The sequence below is a fragment of the Sturnira hondurensis genome, unplaced genomic scaffold (genome assembly GCF_014824575.4).
Source record: "Sturnira hondurensis isolate 20B ecotype Veracruz unplaced genomic scaffold, ASM1482457v3 Scaffold0010428, whole genome shotgun sequence".
NCBI classification, from domain to species: Eukaryota; Metazoa; Chordata; class Mammalia; order Chiroptera; family Phyllostomidae; genus Sturnira; species Sturnira hondurensis.
Window position 1 is genome coordinate 6,266,641 of NW_028083059.1, and position 21,081 is coordinate 6,287,721.

The 21,081-nt window shown below is 38.8% G+C and overlaps 2 protein-coding genes across 4 annotated transcripts in view; one reads left to right on the forward strand and one right to left on the reverse strand.

Moving 5' to 3' along the window:
* Positions 1 to 2,000: 2,000 nt before the first annotated feature.
* The window catches only part of CMSS1 (cms1 ribosomal small subunit homolog), a 395,148-nt gene continuing 376,067 nt past the window's right edge, over positions 2,001 to 21,081 (forward strand). Inside the window, exon 1 of the mRNA XM_037058929.1 lies at positions 2,001 to 2,216. Within this exon, the coding sequence (XP_036914824.1) occupies positions 2,153 to 2,216 (64 nt within the window). The 5' untranslated portion in view covers positions 2,001 to 2,152. The remainder of the gene's footprint in view (positions 2,217 to 21,081) is intronic.
* The window catches only part of FILIP1L (filamin A interacting protein 1 like), a 312,935-nt gene continuing 302,092 nt past the window's right edge, over positions 10,239 to 21,081 (reverse strand). For all 3 annotated transcript variants that reach the window (XM_037058926.1, XM_037058928.1, XM_037058927.1), the window contains one exon: positions 10,239 to 12,161. In XM_037058926.1, coding sequence (XP_036914821.1) covers positions 11,970 to 12,161 — 192 coding nt within the window. In that variant the 3' untranslated portion in view covers positions 10,239 to 11,969. The remainder of the gene's footprint in view (positions 12,162 to 21,081) is intronic.

Sequence of the window (21,081 nt, forward strand, 5' to 3'; positions counted from 1 at the left end):
TTCCATAGATGTGGGGGCAGGGAGGGGATGGAGCTCAGCAGCAACACTAGCGTTGGGGAGTTGGATGAAGCTTCACTATGGGGGGGCGGGAGGGCATGGAGACCCCTGTTCTAGAGCATAGAAAGGTAGAGTGTTAAACAGAAACTATCTAATTCCACACAGTGTCTCAATGGACTTATGATGATTATATGAATTAAGATATAAAGTGCTTAGAGAGGTACCTGAAACATGCTGTTCTTGTTCTTATGACTATTGTTCATAGGATGCAAAAATTTGAATATTAGGTTCATGGAGCCCCTGAAGTATATTTATAGACTGGGTTCAGGACTAAATCCCACCTTTGATTAAGTTCTTTTCATTGTATGGTGATCCTTCATAAACTGGCCTTCAAACTTTTTTTTCCCTCCACTAGTCCAGCCTTTCCCAACCTTTTTACATGATAGTACTCAGAGAAAATGGCAATATTTATATGACACTGGAATGAAGAGATGAGGTGGCCCTCAACCTGGAGTAAATGGCTCAGGGACTCTGCCCTCCCCAAAGACTGAGGGCCTCAGTATCTTAGCACACCCCTGCCAGATGGAAAGCTCTGGTGAAATCTATCATTTACCCTGCACAGTAACACCAATTTAGCTTTCCTAAAATATATACACACATCCTCATAGCAATAATGTGTAAAAATTCCTATTGATGCACATGTGCTCTGGAATTTGGTATTCCTAGACTAAATTTTGTCAATTTACTGCATGAAAACAGTATCTTGACATAGTTTTTTTTTTGTATTTGTGGATTAATAATGAGACATGGCATCTTCTCATATATTTATTATTCATGGCATTTCCTCTTCCACATTGGTATTTCTTATCCATTTTTCCTATTCAATAATCTATCAACCATCATAATCTCCTGCTACTTACATTTCCTCATGAAAGATTACAGATCATTTTACATTTGCTACACTTATATCTCCTATTTTCCCTTTTACGACACACCGGTAAAGTCTAACCTGTGCCACCTAAATAGGTCGGTGGGTTTTGGGCAATTGTTCACGTATGACTAATCCTATCCTCATCAGATTAAGATTCTCGGTCTTTGTCATTTACGAGGATGTATTCTACATTAGTTTGGACTTTTATTCTTACAAGTTCTATCTCCTCTACTCCGTGACACTGGAACGGCGCGATCGTGTCGTACACATCTTTAAACCACTACTGCAAGCTTAGCGCCAGCACACTGCGTGTATTTAATACTTTCTATGATTTGTACCGCTGTGAACAAAGGACGTCCTGAAAACATCGCCCACACTTATTTTACAACTGGCACCAACATTCAGCGACCACGGGGTTTTCCTCGCCCATCTCTGCCACTTCATGTTGAAAGTGTGCCAAGAATCACCTGCAGGTCTCTTACATACAGTTAGGCGGCAATGGGCTCCGTTCTTACCTAGTTTCTCAAAACCGAGGGAGGGGTCACGACCGAAGGGGCTGTGGCGGAGAAGATTTTCACCTCCCCCTACAACCTGGACTGTCCGCGGGCGAGCCCTTCCGGACCAATCGTTTTTCTTCACATATACAGCAGAAAAAGAGCTGAAGCTCTTTTACATTTACATCAAAGGCCCAAAATTCATGGTCATGAGTTCTCGTGCACGATTTATAAGAACATACTGGACAAACACAAGGACGCCCAAACACTAACCCACAAACGAAAACACACCCACGTGCTCGGGTCTGGTCCCGCGGCTCCAGGCCTTTGAAACTGAACAGAGAAAAATTATCTTAGCATTCTACTTCCCACTTTCGACAATAACTTTTCGGCAAAAGTAAAATCTAAAGGGTCAAATAATTGATTAAAAATTGTAATCTGTTTTGCTTCTTTATGTGTCTTCTTGTCTTTGTGTTTTTGTGCAGATTAATTTGCGTTTCCATACTGAGCCTCCCCAGGAGCACAGGTGTGGAAACTGCGACGACTGAGGCGCGGCTGCAGGAGAGGCGGGACGGAGATTGTGACGCCATCGCTGCGGGGCGGAGGCGACGCTGTCAGAGGAGAGGCTCCGAGTGCCGCTACCGCCAGACCCCCGGCTAAGAGACGGCGGGAGTCTCTGCCCCCGTGAGCTTATCCGTGGCGGTCCGCCCACGTCGAGTCCCGCGTGAAGATGGCAGACGATCTTGGAGACGACTGGTGGGAGAACCAGCCTGCTGGAGCAGCCAGCAGCCCAGGTACCCGCTCTGCCCCTCTCCTGCGGGGCCTCATCCAGCCCCCACCACCACTTCCCCACTCCCCCCGCCCCACGCTAAGCCCTTCCTGGCGCCCCCTCTGGGGCCACGGTGGGCAGTCACCGGTTCGGTCCAGCTGTGGCGCGCACAGCCGTGGGAGCTCACGAGCACAGCCGAGGAGGTGCGTGCGACTTACTGACACGTGGGACAGACAAGTATGACATCAACTAAGACCTGCCCGCCAGTCTCGAATGACCCTTTTCCAACCTTTGTTTTTCTTTCCCTTATTTCTTAATGGATAAAACAGTTTTCATAAAGGCACACATTTTGGGTGTAGTGATTAAGAACAACTTCTGGATTAGGTTCAGACTGCTTCTGTTCAAATGGCGACTACAGTCCTCTAATACTGTTTTGATTTTTCCCCCTCGTCTGTAAAATAAGAATAATAATAATGCCAATTTCATAAGGTTGTGTTGAGGATTAAATGAAGATAATATAAATGAGGCACTTTAATACAGCGCTTAGTACATAATATGTGCTTGGTAAAATAAGCTAGTTTTTCTTGCTATTATCACCATCATGATGTAATTTGGATTATTAGAGCCTAAAGGAAGCTTAGATAGATAGAGATCGTCCGTTTGAACTCACTCATTTTACAGATGAGGAACATGAGACCTAAGGATGTTAAGTAACTTGACAAGTGCACATAACTAGTTGCGGTCAGGAACAAGCCTATAATTCAGACAGTGTTTACTGTGCTATGTATACCCAATGCCAAGGCAATGAACATTTTACTCTAGAGTAGATTGCATTAATTTCTCACTGTAGGTCTGTACTTGAACTTTTCTTTTCAGGTCCCATAAGGCCTAGTACACAATTATGTACTTTATCTTTATTCAGAGTCTGCCTCTTTACTAGCTTCTGAGATTTTTTTTTTTTTTTTTAGGATAAAGCCAAAGTCTGATTTAGGTCTGTATAGTCCACAGGGCCTTGCACGTGATTGACACTTGATACATTTGCTGTGAACATTAATGTTGAAATATGAGTTGTGAGATATCTGTTAAAAACAACAAAATTCTACAAACCATGTTTCCACAAGGGCAGCTCTCAGATACAAACTGAACAGATGTTGTTTTAAAAAAGGTAGCCTTTATAATACTTCCTCCATTAAACTTCCTGATTCTTTTGCATCTTTGTTTCTAGTAAATGTATAAGTAAATGTATTTCTAGTAAATGTATTTCTAGTAAATGTATTTCTAGTAAATGTATTTGTGCCTTGTGTTTCAAGGCACAAATATCTTTCTTTGTAGCCTGTGTTGTCCCAAATTTACTCTAATAACCCTTCTCCGTAACTCAGGTGTTAAAAGCTATATTTTATGGTATGATTCAAGGGTAGAGACCACTTAAATAATTGAATTCTTTTCTAGTGGTGAACTGGATCCTAATTCTTGATTCTAGTCCTGCCTCTTGCCCCTCATCAGCTATGTGTCTCTGAAGTTAGTTATCCTTTGGAAGGAGGGAAATCAACTTATATAGAGCATCAGATGTTTTCATAAATATGAATTTATTTTATCTTTATAACATCTTTTAAAGGTGTCATTTTTATAGATGAAAAACTGAGAAAAGTATTCTAGGAATACATGGCAAGGAAAAGATCTGGGAAGAGTTTAGTCAAGAGTGCTTGACTTTCTAAGTCACAATTCCCCACTATTATTACATGGCTTGTCTGAGCCACAGTATCAGGTTCTGTAAAATGAGGGATCCCTAGGGATTATCTTTTTAGTGGTTTTACCCACCAACAGTTCTACACATTAAATCTAGTAGAACTTTAACATGTTAAAGCCTCCTTCATCTCAGTTGCCAGGATCCCCGTCAAGATAGTGCGTTGGAGTCCCCAGGATCACCTTACTTCTTAGATTCCTTCTAGCTGTAAGACTAACTATCAGTAACTAAATTTTTTGGAGGCCTTTGCTTTATTAACTGCTTTTAAATAAAGTGAGCATGTAAGCTTCCTTGAGATCTGCTTGAGTGATTATTTACTAGTAATTTGCCTAACTAATCTGTGGTTTTTCTAATTCAGAAGAAATCACAGCTGAACCAATTTAGATTTCCTGATTCTGCCTACATTAATAGGGAAAGATCAGCCTAAGATGTATAAATTATATTTTGTTTTGAAGGTCAAAGTGGAAATAGTGCCTTCAGTCAGAGAAAAGTAAGATATTTATATTGATGGTTTTATTCCTGTTGTGTATTATGCTACTTGTAAAAGTAAACATCTTTCCTTATCACCTGATCACAGTTCATACCTATGGTGATGATACAAGGGAGCATTTTAGTTACTTATTCAACAAATATTTGTTGGCTTTATACTGTGTATAACACTTGTCTAATGTATCCAGCTGTTTATTGGGTGTCTAAGAAAATGTACCATGGTTTTGCTGTTGTCATGACTTCTTAGATGCGGAATGAAATTCACAGGCTCTTACTGTGGCTCTTGACCTAAATATGACCCTTTTTACATGCATTTTATGGCTCTTCAAGACCTGTCATTTTTATATTATAATCCTGCATTGTGCTGGAGCCCAGCATGGGGCCTGGCACTTGGTGTTTCATAGATACAGCTGAATGAATGTGTGAATACATGCATACAGGATGCTGTAGAGTTCTTGGTGACCATATCCATAAGCAGGCATAATTTTTCATCCAATCTAGGCACTTTTGAGAGTGGAAGGCCATGCTATTAGAATTGTGCTGGGACTGTCCTATCCCACCTGGGATGTCTGATCACTCGTTTGGTGACGTCATTGGTGGTGATTGGAGTCACCGTCTAGGATGAGACAACTAAGAGTTACTTCTGTTGAGGAGCACGCAGTGCAGTGCAGTCTGCTTTAGGCAGGAGACCCTAGGAGTCATCTAATGGCATCTAATACTTCGTTTTATTTCACTGATTTTCTTATTCCCTGCCTACTTTAAGGAATTATTTGAATTGATTTATAGCAAAGAATGCATGCAATAGTATCATGATTGCAAACATTAATGATAAAGTCAGCAGAGGCATTTGCCTGAGATTTACTGAGACTCAGTGTGAAGCTGAAAACTGAGAGAATGTTATTCACTGCATGGATTTTGTGACTTGTGAAGTTGGAGGTGGTCACTTAATCAGTCACTGACTGAAGAGAACACTGTTTTCCCTCTTTATTCCAATAACATTAAATTACCTATTTAATTAAATTACCAAGTCAGTGCCCGGCAGGCAGCTGAGTTTGGAGCTCCAGGGTTGGGTCAGGGCTGCACATGCGGATTTAGGGATACTGGCGAGCACATAGCTTATTTTTAAAGAAGATGGTGTTAACAGTCTGCAGACTCTTAGCCTCCACTTCTTTGAGGTGGGTTTTTCATCTACTTCCCTAGCTCATTCTGAGTTTTTGATGCTATCTCTTACCAAGCACCTAACTAGAAAACTGAAGTGTGAAGACAGACACTTTCTAAGTGTAGTGTGGGAGACTGCAGATAATGATACCAATGGGAATTGTTGAGTGCTTACTGTGTGACAGATGCTGTTTTGATTGCTTTACATGTATTAGCTTATTTAATCTTCATAAGTTCACCATGAGGTAGTTAACTACTGTGGTCCCCATTTTATAGATGAGGAAATAGACGTATTAAATGGTTAAGTGATTTGCCCAATGTTTTTCGGTTGGTGAGGAGGTTGTCATTCATAGGCAGGCAATCTGAAACCAGTCTGTGCACTTAAATTTCTCATAAATAATTACTCTAATTATCAATGGTAAGAATATCATTGCTAAAATAATACTCTTTTATCAATTCATAGAGGCCCATACCTTACAAACCCTTCTGTTTATATACATCATTCTTACCAAACTGTGTCTATTAACCCCTAATCTGCTTAAGTTTACTCTTGTAAAGTATATCGATTACTCGGATACAAATATGTGGGTTGTACCATTGGACTTCGAGAACCAGCTCTTTGCCAGGAACTCAGACTTGATCCTGGAGCTCAAGGCTCACATACTGGCTGTCTTCATGAAGTCTTTACTTATTTCATGGCGTGTCAAATGCAGATGAGACCTGATTATTCCCAAACCTGCTCTTCCTCCAAAGTTCCCTATCTCAATAAATCAAATCACCAACTACCTGATTCCACAAAGACCTAGGAATATTTTGATTTATTTATTTCCTTCTCCTCTCACACCCGATCTGTCAACTCTTGTCTCTACCTCCAAAACATATTCTAAAACTTTTTAGAGTAAATCTAAAAGAATACATGCTATCATCCTTTTGTTTCCTTCACTATTGCAGTAAACTAACTGCTTCCAGTTTCCATCTTGTCCCTCTATGGACTGCTCTTCACTCAGCATCCAGAGTGATTCTTTTAAAATAGAAATTGTTCCCTCCATTGGCTCCTCCCTGACACACAGAATAAAACCGAGATTACTGATCGTGACGTGTGTCTGCCAAGTGTTCTGCTACTTACTCCACTCTATGCTGGCCCAGCACACCAGCCTTCACTTTGACTCTCAACAGGCCAAGCTCATTCGGTTTTAGGCTTTTACAGTAGCTGTTCTTTTTCCTTTCTGGGTTGTCCTTCTCAATTTCAAATGGCTAGCCTTTTAATATTAAGACTTCAGTTCAAATATCACCAAAAAGTGAACCAGTCTAGAGTAGTTCTACTAATTATCACATTATGGTAATTATCAGCAGAATGCTTACCACCAGCTTTTTTCCTTGGTAAATTATTATGGTCTCCTCACACTAGAATGTAAGCTCCATGTGAGCAGGGATTCGTTTATCTCATTCTTTGCTGCATCCTTAGGGCCTAAAGTCGTATCTCAGTAGACAAGGACACTTGTTAAGTATTTCTTCACTGAGTAATTAATTTCGTAGCCACATCTTGGAGACCTCAAAATAGGACTTGCACATCTAAAGAAATTTGGTCCACGAGAAGAGTTGTCAAAATTCTGGCTAGGGTTTTGACAATTTTCAGATGCTGCTTTTCTCTTTCAAGAATATGTTAGAAATCCTTGTTGTACAACTGTACAACGTTGTATTCTAACTGTATTTGGATTTAGTTTTATAAAGTATCTTTTGAAAGGGGACAACAGACTTTTGCACTGTAAATGAGCCAATAGTTACAGGTGACAGCTTTCATCACCTAGAACCAATGTGATCATTCTATCCACAATAGCTGAAGTGATCATTGTAAATTTTTTTGTAATGTTTATAGTATCCTTCAAATCCTGTTGCTTTATCTATGCTGAATTCTTTTTTGAAATGATGAAGTAGGGGAACACCTTGGATCTATCCTTCTAACCTGAATAACAAGGGGTTTTGGTTTTTATTCCTTTTTCACACCAAAGTTAGGCCTTTACACTATCAGTTTTACCTATAGGCAGACATGCACAGTAGATGTTGTAAAGCAGTGCCTCAACATACAAAATGCAGACTTGGAATATTAACAGTGGTTTTCAACAACATAGAACAGAGAGTCAACTTCAGGGCATGTCATTTTCAAATAATTTATTGAGTTCTCACACTTGGCCCTATTTGAGACACTTATAATGGAATTAGAGGAGGAAAATAATCTGCTTACATTAAGGGATTTATACATTGATATGGTTCAATCAAAATTCAAATAATATTATTTTAAGACACATGTTCAATGGCAAAAAATGGGCAGGATACATTTTAAAAGGGAAGATAGAGAATGGAGAGAGGGAGCACTCCACTATTAGTCATTCTTCTGAACTTGAAGACTGTAACATGGATCCACAGGTAACTGTCATTGGCTTGTTTCACTTTACTGTATATGTTAGATAGGACAAGGGTCTCAAAGTCCAGGCCATTCTGACTAAATGCTATCCTTGCTAAATGTTAAAATGTAGCACAACATTTTGCAAACCAGCTATAAATAGGATAAACTTGATGGGAACTCAACCTGATAAGTATAGCCAACTGCAAATAAGAAAGCAACATGTAAAATTGATGATATAGCGTATATAAGCAATGACTAAGCCTCCCTTCAGGGAGGCAAACCTTAGGGTATGAACACCCTGTCTCCTTGACTTACTGGAAGTAAAGAAAACTACCTTGCGATATCCACATCTCATTTTTGAATTGAGAGCACCCCAAGTGGTGAACCCCTTGAGTTCAGTAATCATTCTTGCAAATGATTAAACAAGTTCTTGAGAACAATTGTGAACGCTTAAAGATACAATTTACACAAATTTCTCCAAATCACATGGACAGTAGTAGTTATGCTGTAATTTTGCTAAATGTCTATGAATCTCTTCAAAAATACCAGGAGTTTGGAAGGCCTAGAAAGTTCTCCATTTCCTCCCTCAGATTCAACAGTAACACATTATCTTGTGGCATAAATTCTTTGATCTGTTCTTATCTGTTTTTTAATTGAATACTTTAGTGCATTCATAGAATTACATGTACATTTACTAACTATATCACAAAAAGCTTGAAATATAGTTTCCCCATTTTTGTCAGCTTTCATATAATTCTTAACTGAATTATTAGTTTTATTAGCAATTATTAGGATTGCTTTTAAAAATTAGTCAGTTAAGTTTTTCTTAAGCTCCTGTACCTGAGTTACTTGTTAGTCCAGGTCACACTAGACAGAGGGCAGCAAATGTTTTTTTGCAAAAGGCCAGATGGTATGTATTTTAGGCTTTGCTGGCCAGATATTTATTTCTGCATCTACCCAACTCTGCCATTCTAACAAAAATACAATCACAGACAATAAATATGTTAACAAACAAGTGTGACTGTGTTTCAATAGAACTTAATCTATTGACAATGAAATTTGAATTTCATGTAATTTTCACATCTTGGGAAATTTCCTTCTTTTGAGGAACAGATAGTAGGCCAAATTTGTGCCCCAGACTCAAAGTCTGAAGCCAGGCTGTATGGTACATGTCCCCTGAAGAAGGAGAAATTTAAACGTATACCAGAAGGAATTGTGTTTTATATCAATTACTCCACTACTCAGCCCATAATTATCAGTCATATATTAGAACAGTCACATTCCTGGTAAAATCAGATACAGGCACACCTCGGAGATATTGCAGGGTCAGATCCAGACCACCACAATAAAACAAGTATTGCAGTGAAGTGAGTCTGTTGGACGAGCTTGCCCTCAATTTGTAAAAACACACATCTCTGTACCTGTGCTTTATTTCACACAGTTACTAAGGAAAATAGTTCAGAAATCACTGAAACTAAATATTCGGTTGGCCAAAAACTCTGTTTTGTATTGCATATTGCTTATAATAAGTATGGTTTTGGTTGGTAATGCTTTTGTTAAAATAGACTTTGTTAGTTTAAAGACTTTTCTTTAGTTGGGATCAGAACTGTACTGTCATTTAAAGATGGATTCTTTCTTTAAATGACAACTGCTTACTGGATGGAGAAGTATTGCTATCTTCCTACCGTGTTTTAGTACTTTGTACAATATCTTGTCCTTCTTTTCTTTCTTGAGTTTGAACTTGAGCCAGCTTGCCATGAAAATATATTTTAGGGAGTTTCCTGACACAGGAGAAAACAATTTTGGAATCTCTAACATAAAACATATTTTGTGCTCCTCTTCAAGATGAAATTGTTCCCAGGGTGTTTGTATTTGCTGTGACTGTTGGTGCTTGGTGCTTTGTTTTTCCTATTTTATGCTTCTTTTCAGTCTGTTTGGTTTCCACTATAGGAGGTCCAGTGTTTTTATTCTTTCCATTAGTATAATTATCAATGTTGGATATTACGCAGCAGCATACTGTTTTTCCTGACTGTCGTACACCATCGCCGTTTCTTAGGACATCTTCTCATTTATGTGTTAACTGAATAGCTCTTTTCTCCTTCCTTTACTCATCCTCTGCTCACTTAACGTTACCTGATTTCGACAGGCACAGTGCTGAGTTCCCTACACAGTGTTTTCCCACTGCACTATCCACCTGTTACTGCCCTGCACTTCCCTCTGAATTGTCTTTTGTATTATGTTTGGTGTTACAGCTTCATCACCTTCTTTTATAGTCCACTTCTTTCTGCTATTCTCTTACCGCTTTCCTTTACCTTAGATTTTAATTCACCTGGCCTTCCTACCTTTCCCCTCTGCTATTTGCCTTCTGGAACCACTGCATGTTATCCCTCTCTTTGTCTTGCATAGCTCAGCTGCCCTTGCTTCCACTCCTTCTCCTTCTCCTTGAAATAGAGGTAGAACTGGCATCAATGCATTGAATCCGGCTTGACTGGATGGACATGGAGAATCCCAGTTTCTTTGCGCCTGCTCTATTGGCTCCATCTCGTGACAGCGGGCTGAAGCAGTGAATTTAGCCATGAGGATTTCTTCCGGGATCATGCCTCTAGTTCTCCATGCAGGATCGCAGAGAACATTGGGTCATACTCTTCGTATTTTTTTTGACTAAGCTTTATGAAATATAACTCTCTCTCGTGTCAAAAATGCTTTGTCTCAAAAGATCATGTTACTCTGTACACACTGAATTACAGACATATCTTTTTTTTCATTCAATGGTAGTTTTCAGGGTGATGAAAAGAATGACTATAGCTTACTGCTAGGGGGCTGAGTTCCACCTTGTCGATGACTGGTTGAGTTCAACATTTAGTTCGTGAACATACTCATGGGTAATGAGAAATGGAAGAGACATGAAGAATTGTTCAGCTCTCCTGTTTTACATATGAGAAACTCAAAGCCTCAACTAATGAATACCAAGCTCAGTGTCAAATGAGTGAAAAACTAAGGTTGGACTTTGAGTCTCCTGATGACAAGTTTTTGTTTAATCAACTGATTTTTCTATAGAGTTGATTCAGGGAAGAGATGTTGATTAAAGAGTGTCCTATGACATAGTATGTCATTTTATTTTAACACTTAGGACAATGATTCACATCTCCCTAAAATATCTCCATGTTATTGAACTTTAACTCTCAAATGTCCCTATTGCTTATACAATAGAAAGTAGCAATAGCAATTTGAAATGGTTTGCCTTACAGGCCTATGATTGCCTTATCGTATAATCCATGCCTGGTATGTACAGGCGGAGCAACTTACTGGAAAAATGGGATAAGTATCAGAAGTCAAGTGTGTACAGTACACCAGCAATTATCAGGTAGGCCACATAAAGGGTGTGTTCAGCTGTTACTCATTTTCATTGTTCTTTTCCTTCTTGTAACTAAGAATTACCACTTATTTTTTTCTCCAGCTCATCAGGAAATCATAGTTTTAGACCTTAAGTGCGATTTTAATTGCCCCCTTATTTTGATGGAAATATTATTACTTTCTTGAAGCAGATTAGAAATTCTTGCCAGCACATCTTCTTAGCAGAATATAATTCAGTAAAATTCTGTGGAAAGAAGGATTACTTCTGGGTTCACCAGAAAGCTTTTGAACTATTCAAGTGAATTCATTCCTGTCCTAGCATAATGTACATAGTCCCAACTTTGGGTTGGAGTACTGTAGGATGAGGATTTGAGGGGTATGTGTTGGCCAGTGATTGTGTGTATCAGCATTTGCACATATTAGTAAAAATAATTGTAGATATGCTGCTCTTTCATGATGCTCTTTCATAATATTCACAGATCCAGCCACCTATGAGTAAACTGTCTGTCATTTGCTGCTTCACCATTTCCTGGAGAGATGGCCTTTCCTCTTTGGCCTTCCATAGTGGCAGTTGCAGCTTTCCAGGTGTTTCTCTAGATGAATTTATCCAGGCAGTGCAGTGGCATGACTTACCTTTTCCCTCCCATGTGGAGGAAAGTGTTGGAGGTTACAGTCCTTATGATGTGTAGCTTCCCATAACCAGTGTGGTGAATAGGCTTATCCATTGGCCCTGGAGGAGCTTTAGGGTAAGGCTTATTGGTGCCTGTAGATCTTGGTTTAGGGATCCGCATTGGGATTCTCTGCTTGCATACCTCCTTGATCTTGAATTAAACAGAAGAACAAAGGTAGTTAATGATACAGTCGGTGGAGAAGCAGACATTTTCAGGACACAAAGTCACCTTGAGGGATTTGACTTCTTTGAAACCAGTGGGTTCTAGAGACATATCAGATTAAAGATTGTGGCGTTGAAAAAAAAAAAAAACAACGTCAGTCAAGCAATTCTGCCAACATGTGTTGAGCGTGTACTATATGCAAGTCCCTCAATAGTCTATCTAGTACTATATACAGTGATAAATAGGTTATTTTTCTTGCTTTTTAGCAATCATAGTATATGGTGGGAGATAAATAAGAACAGTGTTCCAAATTAGTCTCAAAGGGTCATGAGGTTGCCAGAGAAAGGTTAATTTAACTGAGGGGTCTAAGAGAAGCATGACTTAACTTGGGCCTCCAAAGACTTTTGGACTTTTAACAGCAGGAATAGGAGGGCATTTCAGAGTAAGGAAATACTTTTGGTAGTAGCATAAAGGAATGCTCCTGACAGTATCCATCCCTGGGATAGGAAATTAGACACAGTTGAGAAATGAAGTGACTTCACCTTAGCACCTCAGATTGTATCTGAGAGGTGGAATGGGAATGTAGATGGGGGCCAGGTAGGGAAAATTGTACTGATTCTATAGACAGTGGGTAAGTGGTGGGGGGAGGTACTGGCGGTTAATAAGATAAAGGTTGGAGGAAGACACATTGTACAGATAGACTTGTATTGATATTTGTTCACTGTTAATGAATGAGGGGTAAGCGAGGACTCAGCTAAATGATCCGGACTGGGAGAGTGGGTTGTGGAATGTGAAGAGTGAAGACTTGACTGAGTTCATATTCACTAAGAAATATACTGATTTAAGGAAAACTACTCTTGGATAAGAATACTAATTGTTAAAGAGATAGGGAAAGCTAACTGTAGTTCTTCCATTATAATCCACAGTTGATTGTTGTTATTATTATTTCCCCCTCTTTGGTAGCATTATCCTTTCCTTTCTATGAGCTCAAAAATACAAATCTTTTAAAAATGCATTTTAGTTTTCATCACATATTTCTAATTCAGTTTTTATGGGAACCCTTCTTATATTGTTTTTTTGTTTTCTCATTTTATTGTACTGATAAAGTACAATCTCTACTTATTTAATCCCTTTATCTCTACTTATTTAAAATGGAGACAGCTGTGTTTGAACAACAATAAAAAATGATTTAAAAAAAGAAACAGAAATGTACCCAAATAGAAGAATGATTAGGTGGAAGATGGCAGCTAGGTAAGAGGGAGCAGAGCCCACTTCCCCCAACACACAGGAGAGAAACCTGGCCAGTCTATGGAGGAACAGAGCAGACAGCCAATAGTACCACAGCATATATGAAAATAGGAGATCAAAAATTGTAGCAGACATTGAAAAACCAGACGGTAAGGAGAGTGCCTCAGGACAATAAGGGCCCAGGGATCAGCATGGGGACCAGGGAGGCTGAAGCCCCAGGTCCAGCACTCCCTGGGCTGGCCACAGGGCTCTTGGGAGAGAGCTGGGTTGGTGCTCCCTCCTTGACCAAGCAGGGTTTGAGCAGCACTGGGAGAGACCTGGTTGCTTGAAGTCACAGAGAGGAGAGTAAGGACTGAGTGGCAAACACACAGGGGCTGTGAGCACCCACGCACAGCCCTGGAAAGAATGTGCACCCAGAGGTGGCCTCACCTTGTGCGTGAGCAACCCCTGGGAGAGAGAGCTTTGTGGAACATGTGGGGACCATACCCATGGAGAGAGCGTGTGTGCCTCCAGAAACCCAGAGCCCACATCTGTAAACCCGCCCCTCAGCCTACTGCAGCCAGCAAGAACAGAAAAACTGATTCGGCCAGTTTGAAACTAGCAAAAGGTTTTTGGGGGGTTTTGTTTGTTTGTTTTAGTTTTTTTGTTTGTTTGATTTTTAAACTAATTTTTTATTTTTTAATCTTTATTATTTTTTATCTCTCAATTTCTTTGCTTCTTTTACCTTCTTTCTTGTTTTATTCCTTCTTCCTTTCTTTCCAATTTTATCTCTTCTACCTTTCTTAGTCTGCTTTTTTTTTTTTAAATACCCACAAATGAGACAAAAAAACCCGGAACAGAACTGTGAAAAGATCAGAGTTGGGGGCATCCCAACAGCTGAGACAGAGAGACAAATTTCACTTTGCTATTACAGAGAACCTGCAAGTTATTGGATATTTCTATTATTATTTTTATTATTCTTACATCTTGTATTTGAATAATATTTTTGTATTCCTCTTCTTTCTATTTAGTCTTCTTTGCTTGGCTGGTTATATTGTATCATTTGACAGGTTTCCCCTATTCTCTCATTCATAGTGTAGTGCTAATTTACAGTCCTTCACTTCATTTGTGTTCCATTAGCACACAACTGAAGGTCCAATTCTCCCTATTCTTGTTCTGTCACATCGATTCTGTCATATGATTGTTGCTCTAATATTATTATAAATAATACCTGTTCCATATTATTGTAAATACTACACAACACCCTTCCCAGATCTTAGCCCACTTCATGGTTTCCTGAACTCTATTACTGTAGTAGTTAACTCTATCCCTCACACACTACACCTATTTACTATTCTTTACTCTCACCTTACCTCAGAATCTAACCTCCCACAACCTCACTGCTTTCTAGATCCAACTCACAATCCTTCCCTCCCAAAGAAGAGTCTTATCTTCTGTCCATCCTTTCTAAAAAGTGGCTAGTTGGGTGAAATATCATAGTTAACACTATACATAGCCAAAGTATCTCCTATTTCTTTTTTATTGGCTGCTCCTGTAAATAGCATAGAATACTCTCTTGCTGTCTTAAACCATTTTGCCTTCCCCTCCAACTGATCACAAAAAAGAGTAAGTGGAAGCGGTGAACACCAGGATACCCAAAGGAGACTGCATGACTGAATCTCACAGGTATTCTACCACAGAAGTTCACACCATACACCCAGGGAGTCAGAATAGATCAATTTAAGGAGCTGAGGCTAACAAGAAGAGTCTCACACGACTCTTCTTGGGATAGGAAGACAAAGAAACAACCCTCAAGTGAAAGGAAAGGAGGGAGTCTCACAAAGAATGCTAAATGAAATAGAGGCAACTCAACTATTAGATACTGAGTTCCAAGCAATGGTTATCAGGAAGCTCCATGAGCTCACAGTGAATTACCGGAAACTACAGTGAACTCGCTGCAAACTACATCAACATGAAAAAAGGAAATAGAAACTATCAAGGGCCAAGAGGAAACGAAGAATACAACATCTGAACTGAAGAACACAGTAGAAAGAATCAAAATCAAGATCGATGCAGCAGAAGATCAGATCGGCGAGCTGGAGGACAAAGTAGAAAAAAAACACCCAGAAAGAGCAAGAAAAGGAAAAGAGGCTCAGAAAGAATGAAGAGGGATTAAGAGAAATACAAGACAATATGAAACGCAGTAATATCCAAATAATAGGGGTACCAGAAGGAAAAGAAGAGGAGAAAGGATGGGAAACCTATTCGAAAAAGTAATGATGGAAAACCCTAATTTGATGAGAGTCACACAAATCCAGGAAACACAGAGAGTCTCAGTCAAGAGGAACCCAAAGAGGCCCACTTCAAGACACATCATAATAAAAATGGCAAAATTCCATGACAAACAGAGAATCTTAAAGGCAGCAAGGGAGAAAAAGGAAGGGAGCACCGATAAGGTTAGCAACTGACTTCTCAATGGAAACACTCCAAGCCAGAAAAGAATGGCAAGAAATATTCCAAGTAATGAGAACCAGAGGACTACAACCAAGGCTACTTTACCCAGCAAGGCTCTCAATCAAGATAGAAGGCCAAATAAGGAGCTTTCCAGACAAAAGAAGTCTAAAAGAATACACCTCCACCAAACCAGCTCTGCAAGACATGATAAAGGGACTGCTTTAAGGAAAGGAAGGAAAAGAGAGAGAGAGAGGAACACAGATATGAAAATGACAATGAATAAGTACCTATCAATAATAACCTTCAACGTAAATGGATTAAATGCTCCAATCAAAGGACATAGAATAGCTGAATGGATAAGAAAGCATGACCCACACATATGCTGCCTACAAGAGACCCACCTCAGGACAAAAGACCTACACAGACTGAAAGTGAAGGGCTGGAAACAAATTTTCCAAGCAAACGGACAAGAAAAAAAGGCCAGGGTAGCAATATCAGACAAAATAGACTGCAAAAAAAGGGCCATAAAGAGAGATCCAGAAGGTCACTTCAAAATACTCAAGGGAAGAATCCACCAAGAAGACATAAACATTGTAAATATATATGCACCCAATGTAGGAGCACCCAAATAGGTAAAGAAAATCTTAAAGGACTTCAAGAAAGATATTGACAGCAACACAATTATAGTAGGGGATTTTTAATACCCCACTGTCAAAAATGGACAGATCTTCCAAACAAAATATCAACAAAGATATTGTGGCATTGAACAAAGCCCTAGATGAAATGGACTTAACTGATATATATAGAGCCCTTCATCCCAAAGAAGCTAAATGCACATTCTTTTCAAATGCACATGGAACATTTTCAAAGATAGACCACATGATAGGACACAAAACAAGCCTCAACAAATTCAAGAAAATTGAAATCACACCAAGCATTTCCTCTGACCACAAGGGACTGAAATTGAAAACCAACCCCAAAGGAAAAAAACCAAAATACCCCAAATCATGGAGACTGAATGGTATGCTGTTAAACAATGAATGGGTCAAGAATGAAATTAGGAAAGAAATAAAAAAGTTTCTGGAAACAAATGAAAATGAACTCACAACAACCCCAAACCTGTGGGACACAGTGAAGGCAGTCCTGAGAGGGAAGTTCATAGCAATACAGGCTTACCTAAAGAAGATAGAAACAATTCAAACAAACAATAGGTTTGAAATGCCTGCAAGAACTCAAGGAACAACAACAAAGATAGCCCAGAGCCAGTAGAAGGAAGGAAATAACCAAGATCAGAGCAGAATTAAATAACATAGAGACGAAAAGCACAATTCTAAGGATCAGTGAATCCAGGACCTGTTTTTTTGAAAAGATAAACAAAATTGACAAGCCTTTAAGTAGTCTCATCAAAAAAAAAAAAAAGAGGACCCAAATAAACACAATCAGAAGTGAAAGAGGAAAGATTACAACTGATACCACAAACATACAAAGGATTGTAAGAAATTACTATGAAAAACTGTATGCCAAGAAATTTCAAAACTTAGGTGAAATGGACAAATTTCTAGAAAATATATAATCTTCCCAAACTGAATGAAGAAGAAGCAGAAAGCCTGAACAGACTAATAACAGCAGAAGAAATTGAAGTAGTAATCAAAAAACTCCCGACATACAGAAGCCCTGGACCAAATGGTTCCACAGGAGAATTCTACAAAACATTTAAGGAAGTTTTTGGAATGATGTTAAGGAAATTTTAACATCATTGTAATGTTAAAATGAGCCTTGTAAGCATCTGATTATTTCCTAGATCTTGATAAACACAACTAACCTATTCTCCTAATCATCAAAAGGCTACCCATCTCACCAAACCATTACTAGGCATTGAATTTATTTTTAAAAAAAACAGCTTTGCCTATTTGGAGTATAAGACTACAAAAATCAGGATGGAATAAAGGAATTATGCCATGATTATTTGAAAATATTATGCTTAAAATATTTGAGTAAATGATGCTTTTGAAGATAAACAGTTTATTCAGAAATGTTAAGAGGAGGATTCAAAACTATATACATGCTTTAACTATGAATGTGCGAAGAGAAAATACTAGAGAACATACACCAGTGCCATCAGTGGTTAACTGGTTAGGAGTTACAGATTTTTATTCTTACATTTTATATATTATCTACATTTTCTATAGTAAGTATGCAATTACAAAAGACAACATTAAGTTATACTAAGGGATAAAAAAGGAAGGAGGCACTTCAGAAATCAGAACATTTTTGTGAACATCTACTGTGTATTGTTCAAACCATGCGCAATAGCAGCTGCAGTTGAAATTAGCAGTGGACTAATTGAAGTCAGCTGACCTTGTGACCATAGCATTAATTATAGCCTTTCTAAGATAGGTTTCTGTGATGTCTTTTAATTTTGTCAAGATTTAGATTAGTTCTGCCTATTCAGTATACAATAATCTATGTTGTGGTTCTATTTAAATTATAAACTGCTGTGTCTTCCTCTTAGAAATTATAATTCATTTGTCTGTGGATATGACTAGTAACCCACACTTTAATAAACTCCCAGGGTGATTCGTCTGATGCAGCTGGTCTGCCTGCCACACTTTGAGAAACACCTCCATAGAACCTCCTTTAGACGCCAGCTTTAAGGTTTCTTTCACTGAGAACTCGGGCCTGCCTGGATATGGGAGGTTCAACACTGTGAAAGGCCAAGGCTTCCTGGCCCAGTGGTTTCCTAGATGCTTATCAGAATCACCTGTGGAGCCTTTAAAACAGTGCACATCCGGATCACACCCCAGAACCTACTGACTCTCACTGTCTAGGGCATATGGGCATGTGAACTTTTAATGAGCACCACAGGTTATTCAGAACTGAAATCTGTTTGATAAACCAGTTGACATAGAACACAGTATTGATGGGGCTTGTTTTTTTAAAAGCTGTGCTTATATGTGTTGGTGAAGACCAAAGCCTGGGATAGTGGTCACTGTTAGGGTCAACTGCCCAAGTTGCTTTTCCCTTGTTTCTACACCATTGATGCTGCAAGTGATTTTTTTTTTTTGGTAATTCTGACTTTACTGCATAGACTTACCTTTAGATGGCAGCAAAAGCCAGCAAAGGCTGGTTATTTTATTGGAATGACCCTAAATGTCATTCCCAAATCTTACAAAAAGATGCTGAGTCTTTTCTGTTTGTTTTTGTTTTCTCATATGAATTTTATACTCGGATATGTTTCAGTAAATGAGGTATGGACCTTTAAAATATGTCATCTCTTGGACCATTTTTATAGAACAGTATATCAAATAGCTCCAAGAAAGTTTTATCCCAATTTGGAGTGCATATTGAAAGAAGAATCTGTGCATGTGGCTCTTTTAAGACCACACAGCAAATGTTCTACTCAGAGTTGGAGACTCCTGGATTTCATTAGAAAGCAGATGTCTTGGAGGAGATTAAGGAAGTTGGTAAGCTCATTCTTAGAAGAAAAAAATTTTTTTTTAGTGTTTAACTCAATTCAACATGGAAATTGGGGTTTGGAATGGATTACACATCTGAAGGGTGCTTAGTTCAGTGAGACAGAGGCATTGGTTCTGTCTGTAGAGCAGTAGAAAGAAAAGTGTATTTGAGGAACGTATTCCATAAATTCGTAAAATGTTGGCTTATTTGGTCCATAGGTTCCAAAATGAACCGAGCAACCTACAAGACTTCCTGGTTATAGTAATTCATTAGATGGCAGTGAATTTTAGTGACCAAAAGAAGTACAAAAAGGTGAAGATATTTTCAGTTTTATTTGAAATCTTAGTTCTAGATCCTGGTTTCTACTTTATCCTTGTATTCTTTCATGTTATCATGGACGGCAAACATCTGAGAATATACTGAAACAAAATGGCATTTATGAGGAAGTTATCAGGTCCTAGTTACACAGCTGGAGTCAGGATGCTTTTTTTTCCTAAATGAAATTAATTTTGTAAGTGCTTTGAACTTTTGGAGATATATTGACAACATATTGTGTGAGAAAGCAGTGCTCCCTCCGGAGTGTTCCTGACTGCACGGACTGCAGGGCCCTCGCCCTCGTTACAGCTCTAGCTCTAGAGGTTGAAAGACTCAAGACTCCTAAAGAGATCAGATCATTTTGATTTGTGGTCATTGGGGTGGTTCGGGTGAGGGGTTCAAACCTCACTCCCTCAGGGACGCAGCTGTGGAATGCATGGTCGAGGCTGAATGTTATCAGAATGACAGTTTTTTGTGTGTTTTTGTTTTTTTAAATCTCTGTTTAATGGGAAAGTGCCTGGATAATGATGATGGATATGGTAATGAAAAGGAGGAAATGTAAACTGGAGAAAAATATCTTTGAAATATTATTTCTCCTTTTGTCTCTTGTGTTATTTGATAAATCACTGCTAATATTGTAAAAAAGGAGGGGGCAGGGGTGGAATAGCAGATAATGACTCTGGCAGATAGCCCAGGATATTATGTGCTGCTTTGGCAGTTTTCTCTTGATTTTCTCAGAATTTCTTCATTAAACAGTAAAACTTTATCACTAAACATTTTATAGTTTTGAATGGCAAGAGGCCCTTGAAAAGGAAACTGTGTAGTTTGATTAGCTCATTTTCATTAACCTCCTGTGAGAGAACATTTGGTTTTAAATATTGTTACAGTGCTATGATTTATATTAAAGAGTTGTCCGGTTTCTGAGATGAGGGTTAGAGGAAATTGATGCCTTTGAAAAATAATATAACATGGTTTGTTATTTTATCTATTCACCTCCCAACCTCTCTGTGGTCATTACACCATGGGCAGAGAGGGCAGTCCGAGAATAAACACTGAAATACAGTTTTGAGAAATCCTTCCTAACCCCAGTTGCTCCATTTTATGCTCCAGACACACAGCATCGCATGTAGAAATAGTATGTTAAAATAAAGAATGCTCGCCTTGACATGTCTTCCTTCTTTTATCCCCTTCTTTTTATTCATCTGTTAGTGTTTCATCTTAGCTTTCTTATTGTAACCTCTCCCTTATTTTTTATTCCTTTATTTGCACCAATTTTCTTTTTAAAAATCATTTTCAGGCTTATATATTACAACATCTGCAGCTTAGTGGCTCGAGCACAGGCTGCAGAGCCAAATAGACTTGGCCCTTCATTCTGGTCTGGCAGCAGCTGGTTGTGTGTCCTTGAGCAAGCCAGTTAGCTTTGCACACCTCAGTGGCCACATCTGTAGTCCGTGTC